Raw genomic sequence first — 9,781 nt, 5'->3', positions numbered from 1 at the left:
CACATTTCCTCCAGTGTCATGCTGCGGGCATGTGGCAGCCCCGAACATCTTACCAAAACCGCATTCCAGCACAGATTTTCTGGGGTCTGCTGTCTCTCTGACCCACTCAGACTCCTAATTGTCAGGCACAAGGACGAGAAACCTGAAGTGATTAAAATCACATCAGACACAACACTCAACCTCCTAAAGAGGGAGGTTCCAGCACTGGCAACTGTCAGGTAACAGTTTTGAGATGAATGCTGTGTTTCTGGCCTTTCTGGTAGCCTGGCAGCTGCACTTGCCATCCATTAGTCAAGACAGACTGGCTTGCTAATATCAGGGGACATAAGACAGTCTCTTTTTACGATGACAAGTGGCAAGATGTTGCTGTGAGCAGAAATGTACAGGCAGGAAGGCTTGATGACACGTCACTGTGGACTGAGGTTACTTACTAAAACTGGCGAAAGGACAACAATGAGCTTTTAATTGGAAGGATCAGAATTGTTCTTGCACTCAGAAATGAACCAGGTCAGAACAGGCAAAAAAGGAAAGAAAACAAAACAAGTCACCCAACTGGGAGACCTTATAAAGGAAAATGGCAACATTGCTGAGAACAAGAAATGCCAGGACTGTGGGGGAAGGAGTTGCCAAGCTACTGCACAGTCAGCTCAGATTTGTTCAGTGGTGCAGCTGTTTCTTTTCCTTATTTAACAGCTATTTTGCCCTTGAAAAACAAAATTTGAAGTAATGGAATCCCAAAGGGCAAGTGCTTGGGCAGGATATTTGGACTAGATGAACTTTAAAGGTCCCTTCCAGCCCAAAATTTCTGTGATCCTATAATTCCACATCACTAGGAGGCGAGTCAAGCTTAGGCAGGGCCCACACAGCTCTTGCAATAGGTATCAATGGAATTAACAAAAAATTGAAAATAGAAAGAGCAGAGGAGCACCTCAGTGCCCACGAATTCACCTTTGACTAACTGCCATTTAGCTATATCCCACCTGCCAACCCGTGCCCTTTACAAAGCTGCTTATCTGAGGCTGCATTAGGACTACCTGGTACAACTAAGGAATGGAAAAATTTCACTAGGAGGAAAAAAGAAAAAGCCACCAGTAACTACCCAGCTCCACTGCTTCAGTGTGAATATGGTTGGTCAAAGGAAGGAGGCCAAATGCTGCCATACAGCACCATCTCAGGACTGTTCCCTTCAGATCTGGAGCACAACGTGGCACTGTGAAGCCAGGCTGGTACCAGAGGGAGGGAGAAGTCTCAAACTGATACCTGAGAAGATGGGGAAAAAAAAGGCAGCTAGGATCAATCCTTCCTGGCCAGGGAAAGCTGAGCACTGCAGCCCAAGCTCAGCAGTGCCAGGCTCTGGGAAGAGGCAGTATGGCTCTGCCTGGACCATGGCAGAAGCCACAGTGCTGGCTCCAAGACTGGGTCTCTGAGTACTCTGTGGTCTGGCTGTCCCCTGAGGGCCCATCTGTCCCCTTGCCAAGGTGGCATGTCCTTGCACTGTGGAGGCCTCCTGGCCTTCTCTTCACACTGAACTGACATTAGCCCTGTAAGGGCACCATAACGCTTCGGTCACGCTGTTTCACCTCTGCAGTGAAAGTACCTACACAGCATCTGCCCTGCAAGGGCCTTGCTGTAGGGTCCTGGGCTTAGTCATGTTATTCCCAGTGTGGTCTGTGCTGAGACACTTGTTCTCTCTCCCTCCTGTTTCTTCTGAGCCGGTAGGTAAGTTCACTGCCCACCCGAAGAGGTCACGCTCTGCTTACACATGGCAGGCAGAGAAGTGGAGCCCACAGGGGCGCTCACTTGGGAGCGTTTGTTCCCTCCTGTTTTCCCTGGGTTGGTTGTAAAGAGTCTGTGCTAAGAACACAACATCAAATTAGAAGGGAAGCCCCAGGTGTTCTCAGGTAAGGAGAAAGAAGGTACATGCACACGTGCTTGCGCATGTACACAAGCGTTCCAACAACTGCTGGTTTTGGTGAGAGCAAATCACTGCACTGGAAGCCACACACAGACTAGAGGTTCACGCTGTGCATGTGTCAGTGCCTGGTGAGTGGCACATCCACATGCTGAAAGCATTGTGACCAGTTTAGCAGCACAGCCAAAGCATTACTGTTGCAGAGCAGACAGGTGCTCACAACCCACTTCCCAGCCAGCCAGCTCCCTAAAGCTCAAGGTTAGCACAGCATGCTTCCTCCTGCACACAGCCCCCCAGCAGCAGGTGCACACTCGGCTGTGTAGCCTCAACACCCTGGGCCCTGTCAGCAATGCAAAGCATCCTGATGCCAGTGGTGCTGGCACATGCATGCGTGCACATGCCTTGCACAGGAGCTTGGCTCACCCTTGGATTTGCATTCTCAAGTGGGGCTGCCCAATAGCAGAGCCAGGGAAAGGCTCCACTGGCCTCAGATCACTGGGGGCAAAGCACTAGGGGAGGAACCAGCTGGGTGACAGGGAAACACCATTTTGCATCTGGCACCTGCTTGGGTGCCAGTCTGGCCTGGCAGGAAACGCCATGTGTGGCTGAGCTCCAGCAAAGTCAGTGAGTGCTGAGTGCCACAGAACAGTGTCACGGCAGCATCCCAGGAGGCTGGAAACAGCTCAGTCTCATCCAGGATTGATACTGCCACCAAATCCACCACCACTGACCCCTCTCTTTGCTGCAAACCCACAAGCAAAGCTCAGCGTCACCCCAGGGCTGTATCCTGCTACAGCCTGGCATCCTCTGAGGGTTAGTAACTGGCAGTAGAGCAGGTGGGGAGGACATGTCTCAGGTTCCAGCCACCACTGGGATAGCTTCTGCAGAGCATGGTCTGGGCAGAAAATGGCTACTGGCTTCCTCCTGCTGGGAATGATCTATCCTTTGGGAAGTGGAGGGGACCCAGTGCAGGGGGCAGCAGACTTGGCAGGAGCCATTCCTGGAGGTGCCAAGGACTCATGGTACATCCTGGTATGGCTGCAGGTGGGCAGGAGGTGAGCACAGGCATGCACAATGGGGGTTGTCAGAGGGTCTCCAAGCTCCCTGCTGGCACAGGGTCCCTGCAGGAAGTGTGAGGCACTCATGGCGGGGATGTACTCATCGGAAAGGACTTCTCTGGCAACAGGCTGGGAAGTGTGTCCATCTCCAAGGGACTCTATGGCCTCTGCTTAGTGCTGAAGAAACAGACAGCAAAGCCAGCTTGTATGAAACCCGATTATTCAAATTTATTAACATCAAGAATTATGCAATGATGCTGTAGATTTTTTTTTTTATTAACAAATAGAAAACAGACTGTATACAACAGTGACCCCTACAGCACTATGCATCCACAAGGTAAAAATGAATGTGTCCTCCAACGTTACCAACCCTGATTGCTGATTTCAACGTAGCCTGGATTCTTAACATTCGGAATACATGTGATAATACAATTAGATACCCTTCCACCACCTTTATTCATAACTCAATGCACTCAAAAGAGGGCTGCTCAATCCCTGTCTTTAGTGCAAGCGTGATATAATAAGGAGTATTAATATATAGTACCATTAAATTAAGTCCAGTAGTCTTGCCACATTGGTTCATTAGAACGTCCTGAAGTAGCGGAAAGTAATATATTCTAGTGACTTTTAGCATTTGCAGGATAGCAGAAATTATAGATACACCCAACCTCTGAAGCCATGTGTACTGCCCTCCCCTTCCCTGCAAGTACCCTGCTTTCCAAAGAGAGCCTGCCCAGCCCTGCTCTGGGGATGGCTGAGCCTGTGCTCCGTGCCTTTGTCAATGCTCCAATGCACTTCACTGGTGAGAGGTGACAAAATGGCGCTTGCACGACAGAACCACGGGATTAACAAAAAGGGCCACGTCTTTCTCTTCCCGTCCCCTCCCCGGGGAAGTGTGGGACACACTCACTTCTCCTGCCCCCTTCCCAGCGAGACACACAAAAAGAGACTCCAGAGCCCTGAGCCTGGGATTTCGGGTCTCTCACAAACAAGGCGACGACAACTCACGTCATACCGGGATCTGCCAATACACACGGTCACTGGAGTGGTTGAACACGCATTGTGATGGGACTGAACAGTTTCCAGCTGACAAAGGGGACCGCTTCTCTGGTGACCCCACATGCCCTCCCAAACCCAAACCTACTCAGGAAATAATGGAGGGGAGGGAAAAGCTAAAAAAATAATTGGTAGCTTAGGTCCAGTTCCATGAAATTTCATATTCTACAGAGGATTAAAAAGCAGCCTATGGGGAATGGAGCTGGGCAGGAACCACAAGCCAGCTGCTGCAAATTACCAAGGAAGCTGCACTAAAATGGGCAGAACCAGCAGTGACTGGGCTGAAATAAACACAGGGCAGTAAAAAATGTAAAAGCAAAAGGAAATTTAAAAAAACAACCCAACTCCCAAAGGTTTGGCGGGTCCAGTTCTGCCTGGGCAAAACATTAAGACTTGCAAAAAATAAAAAATAAAGAGAGAGGAGATTATAAAACCCACTAGTAACTATTTTACATGTTTAAAAAAAAGATCCCATTCCACCCACCTAAAGCCTCGCTGTGAAATGCAGTCGCATGAGAGAGGGCGAGAGATGCACATGAGCAGAAATTCAGCCAGAGACTGGAAATGCTTTTGGAGTTGGATTCCCTCGTTTGGCGCTGGGGTGAAGTTCCTAAATGCCGTGGTCAGAACTGGTTGGTGTGGAGGTTTGCTGCCTGGGCAGCATCTCCATCTGTACAGAAGGACTGAGGAATGGGCGACTCTGTCTCAGAGGAACCCGTCTCCACTCCTAGACATCCCCACCGCGACTGGAGGAAAGCACTAGTTACGTTGCATAGTGGTCGAAGCTGCCGAGATACTCCAGTGCCGCTCTGTAGCACAGCTGGTACTGGTCCTGCAAGGCAGCAAGGGGCAAAGCGTGAGAAGTGAGCAGCTGAGGACACTGGGCAATGGGGCTGCCCAACCAGTGATGCTGACTTCCCCGTACCTTCTTGCACAGATCTTTTGCCACCCCAGGGAGGAAGGGACACTCACCTCTGTCTGCACCATGGCTGGCCGTTGCGTCCGCAAGGTCTTCACCGTCTGGAACATGTCCACCACCCCCTCGTAGCGCATCCGCTCCAGCACGATGCTGAGCGTGATAAAGACGCCTGTGCGCCCGACCCCAGCACTGTGTGGAAGGAGCAAGAGGTGCTGTTAGAGACCCACCAGCCCCAGCGAGGCTGTGAAGAGCTCCTAGGAGCAGTGAAAGCTCCTGGAGTATGGGGATATGCTCAGTGGAGCCAGGAGAGGCCACAGAGATATTGTCAGCCAGAGGTGCCCCCCCAGCCCCATGGGGCCCACTGATTCTGCCTTGCCTCTGGGCCAAGCTGCTGTTGGCATCCTACCTTGCCCAAGGACTCTTCCAAGGAGTGGCAAACCAGTACCACCAGGGCACTGGGTTAATGTAGTCATCTGGCAGAAAGGCTTCCAATGGCACCCATGGATATTGCCTCCTCATCATCCCCTGCCTGCCTCTTGCCAATGGTGTGCAGGAGGGGCACCAAGTTCAGGGGAGATGGTAGGAGTAGGGGACATCCCCAAGCGATGAGGAAGGCAAAGATGGTTTCTGATCTCTCCTCACTCACCTGCAGTGCACCGTGATGGGCCCATCCTGCCCAAACTGCTCCTTGGTCTTGTGCACCTGGCCGATGAAGTCGATGAAGCCCTCTCCTGTCTTTGGCACTCCCTGCTCAGGCCAGTCTGTGAACTGGAACTGGCGGATGGTCCGTGACTGGCCGTCCTGGAGTGACAGGGGCGTTAGATGTGAACTGTGCATGAGGAGACAGCGAGAGGGGCTGATCCTGCTCCCCTCAGCACTGGTGCTGCTGACCTGCTCTCAGACCCCCTGGCCCAGGCCAGGTGAAAGGGTGCACAGGCCATGGATGAGCCCAGGCTTATTTTCACTGAACGTATGGGGCCTGCCTCTGCTCTCACATAGTCACCCCAGCATGACTGAACTGAGTAGGGCTTTGGATCCCTGCAAGGTCTGTTGGGTCAGTGCCCTGGTCCTGTTTGGAGCCCAGCTCCACCCCAGTACCATGTTTACTGTCACACAGAGGTCCAGCACCCAGTCAGATGCTGCACATGGAGACTCCAGGTGCAGAGGGCTCATGTTAAATGCTTGCCCAAGTGTGCAGCACAGGCAAGGCAGGGTCTGGTGCTGACTGGGAACCCTGAGCTGCTCACCAGGGCTGACACAGCTGGCAAGGAAGAACTTGTGGTGAAAGCAACAGGTGAGGGGCAGCAGCCCCTTCTGCCTGTAATGCAAGGCAGCACCTTGCTTATAGGTTCCTCCAGGAGGAAGAAAGATGCTGCATGCTCCCTTTGCTGGCCTGGGCCAGGCAGAGGTGGGGCAGAGGCACAGGAGGCAGGGAAGCTGGGGAGCCAGCAGCTGTACTCACCCTGGCATCTGTCACCTTGAACTCCCGGAGGATGTACTGTGGCATGTTATACTCTGCCATGGGGTCCACCACAAAGTACTGGTACCGGGCAGAGCGCTCCGCAGGCCAGTACTGATGGCACTTCTCCTGTGGATGAGAAGCACAGTGAGACATCAGCACCAACACACTGCTGCTCTTCTCTCCCACTCCCTGGGAGCATAAGTGGTTATAGGGTTACAGGGTCAGCCATGGAACATGCTAGCAGGAGGCTGGGTTAGAGCAGCTGGTGCTGGGGACAGACTGAGGTGAGTGGAGAGGCTGTGCCCACAGACACCAGACACACAGCCCCCTTCCCCCCTGAACAGTATTCGTACCCGCCCCATCTCGCGCAGCTTTGTCAACATCACCACGATGGTGGAGTTGTGCTCCCAGAGCATCCGCCAGAAATCCTCTGTGGTCTCGGCCAGTGGTCCCTGCGTGGCAATGTAGGCCTTCTGTTGCCTGTGACAAACATAATGGTGCTCAGAGCAGCTCCTGGGAGATGGGCAGCAGCTGCTTCTGTGGGCTGGCGCGCCAGGAGGGCTGGAAGCAGGGACCCTGTGCAGCAGGCCTGACGATGCAGCTGCAGGAGACAGGTCTCTAGGACTAGCCACAAATGGAGTGTGGGGGGGATGAGCCTGCCCAGTGCATGTCTTCTAAGAAGTGCTCCCCAGAGATGTGGTGAGCACCACCAGGTGCAGAATGCGGTTCTTGCTGGGGAGACAGTGTCCCCAGCTCAGCCTCTCCCTGCTGCTTGTCCCTAGTGCTGCAGCACTGAGAGCCCTCTCAGCACCGAGGCCCATGTGAGCAGGCTGCCAGCACTCACCTGGGCTGGCAGGAGATGCCGTGCTTGGGCACCATCCCAGGAGTACCCCCAGGTTCCTGCATTTTTACTTGCTGCAGCACCTACTGTCCCTCGCATTACATGGGAAGACACAGAGCAACTGAATTAGGTCACCTGGATCACACACCCCAGCTGGGGCAGCGTGGAAACCACCAGTACCATTTTATCAACTTTTCTGAAGCTTCCAAATTAGTCCTTGCTTCCAGTGAGAATCAGAGCTTCTCTCAAAAAGTCCTGTGTGAAAGCAGAGCTTGACCTGCTCCAGCCTGGCACCCACTCTGAAGAAAGCACCCTTGGCGTGTGGGTTCTTTGGCTCGCCCAGGGCCCAGCCTGGCACACCATCAGCCACCTGTGAGAGTGTGGGAGACGGATCCGGCGCCACACGGCGGTGGAGACACGGCCCGGCTCACCACTGCGGGGCGCTGGAGCCCGTCGGATGCGGGGTGGCATCCTCCCCTGCTGGTGCTGAAAATTAATGAACGTGCTGCAGGACAGCTGGAATGTGCAGGATGAAGGCAGGGGCTGGCTCAAGGTGCATTTATAAGACATCATAAGAAGCAGGGAGTGGGGGTGCAGAATGAAACAAGAGAGCTAATAAAGATGTAGCATCACCGATGTCTGCAGGACCTTGGGCCAACTGATCTCTTTAGATATACTGAGAAGATTGCTTGGTTGAAAGGATGGGAAGGGGTAACAGCACTCTTCAGAAATGGGGCAGGTAGCACATGAAATGGTACCACCTGCCATGCTGGCAGCCCTCCCTCTGCAGCATCACCAAGGGGCAAAAGCAGCGTTGCTCTTAATCAGCTCTGGCGCAGGGCACTGCAGCTGCAGCCTGCCTGCCAGGCACCGGCCTGCAGGGGTGGGCACACAGGCAGGTGGTCACTTTAATGACATGGTGTTAAATGGCTTGGAGCCACACAGGCAGGAGGGAGCAGAGGCTGCTACCTGACAGCTTTTCTCCAGTCCCTTTATCTTTCCTTGTTACTCTGTCCTACCCTGAGAGAGCCTGGCTTGCTGCAGTTTTGCAGTTTTGGGATGCTCCCAGGGGTGCTTTTCTGCTTCCTGCCCACTCTTCCTCCTGGGAACCCTTCCTGGGCTCAGCTGCTGGAGCAGGGACAGAGGCACAGAGCCCCTGGCCTGGCTGCACCAACATCCATTCCCTTTGGCAGTGACTGTTCCTCCTGGGAGGTCACCAGCCCTTAAGAAGTGTTTGGGCAGACCCAGGCTGGAGGGGCATTGTGCCACATCCATTGTTGTATCCCCTGCTCTGGCACCAGGTGACCCTACTGTGATGGCACACAGAGAGATGACAGGAACAAGCCCTGTATGTGAGTTGTTGGGATTTGGTCTGGATTATTGTCCAGGGATTGGCTGGGATGGAAGTGCAGTCACTGGGCTACTTCCCTGCATTCTCCTCTTCTGGCACTTAGCATCTGAGAATGTGATGCCAGCAGTTAAGATGCAGAAACCGTAAGTTTTATTGCCCCCACTAGATCTTAATTTGTGTTTTCTGAAAGGTATTCTGGGGAGCAAAGCCAGTGGTTGGCTCATAGTGTCCAGTATAAGCCCTGCCTAAGGATCCACAGACTGCCCCAAATCAAGACATGAGGCCACTAGCCTTGGCCTGCTGCCTGGATCAGCCAGGCAGTGCAAGCACACTTCTACTTCTGGTTGCTACAGCTAATGAGAGGGGACAGGTTTGTGTTAGATGCTGCGTATATAAAACACATGGCAAGGAATGCCTACAAGAAGCTCCTATAAACCTCTGCAGGAGCCAGCACAGCCTCCCACCCCAGCCATGTGGGCCTCTGCCTACAGCAATACAAACAACCTGGCAGCTCTCTCTAGCAATTTTCACAAACTGTAACTATGCACTGGAGTGTCTGAGAAGACGGAAATAGACAAAATGCAACAAAATGATCACCAGGTCACCTCTAGGCAACCTGGACCAGTCCTTGGGAGAGAGGAGAAGGCAGCTTTGCCTAGGTTCCCAAGCAGGCAGGATAGGCTGGGCCAGGCACCTAAGGTGGTCCTTACCTGTACCCATCTATGAAGCTGGCATTGATGTAATCAGAGCCCTCAACACCCCGGATGGGCTGCAGACAGACTCTGGTCAGCTCGTATGGCATGATGTTCACGAGGCGGTTCTTGAATTTGTTGCATGGGAGGTTGGCACTGATGAAACGTGAGGTATGTGCTTTTGAGTTGGCCAGCAGCTGAAAGAGGAGGAGACATGTCAGACCTCTGCTGGGGATGCAAAAGTCCGGGGTCAAAATCAGGACTGTGTCAGGCAGGAATCCCTCTGGACAAACAGCCGTGCTCTCTCCTCTGGCTGAGAGACCCTCTGCCCTGGCACTGCACACTGAGGCACAGCCTGGCCCCATTGCTGGCTTTTGGTGCTAGGCTGTAGCTGACAGCAGGGGAGCCTGCTGGCAGAGTCTCAGAGCCACACATACAGGAGTGGAGGCCCACAGCAGCAATCTGACCCACGAAGGGCCACAACATGAAG

General features: G+C 53.3%; 1 protein-coding gene across 14 annotated transcripts in view; it reads right to left on the bottom strand.

Moving 5' to 3' along the window:
- Nucleotides 1–3,173: 3,173 nt before the first annotated feature.
- The window catches only part of PTPRF (protein tyrosine phosphatase receptor type F), a 382,606-nt gene continuing 375,998 nt past the window's right edge, over nucleotides 3,174–9,781 (bottom strand). For all 14 annotated transcript variants that reach the window (XM_051624854.1, XM_051624859.1, XM_051624865.1 and 11 more), the window contains 6 exons: nucleotides 9,310–9,488; nucleotides 6,761–6,887; nucleotides 6,408–6,533; nucleotides 5,592–5,746; nucleotides 4,999–5,134; nucleotides 3,174–4,858 (listed from right to left, as the gene is read on the bottom strand). In XM_051624854.1, coding sequence (XP_051480814.1) covers nucleotides 4,790–4,858; nucleotides 4,999–5,134; nucleotides 5,592–5,746; nucleotides 6,408–6,533; nucleotides 6,761–6,887; nucleotides 9,310–9,488 — 792 coding nt within the window. In that variant the 3' untranslated portion in view covers nucleotides 3,174–4,789. The remainder of the gene's footprint in view (nucleotides 4,859–4,998; nucleotides 5,135–5,591; nucleotides 5,747–6,407; nucleotides 6,534–6,760; nucleotides 6,888–9,309; nucleotides 9,489–9,781) is intronic.

The sequence above is a fragment of the Apus apus genome, chromosome 7 (genome assembly GCF_020740795.1).
Source record: "Apus apus isolate bApuApu2 chromosome 7, bApuApu2.pri.cur, whole genome shotgun sequence".
Taxonomy (NCBI): domain Eukaryota; kingdom Metazoa; phylum Chordata; class Aves; order Apodiformes; family Apodidae; genus Apus; species Apus apus.
Note: the sequence above shows the minus strand (reverse complement) of the source record. Positions and strands in the feature narration are given on the sequence as shown.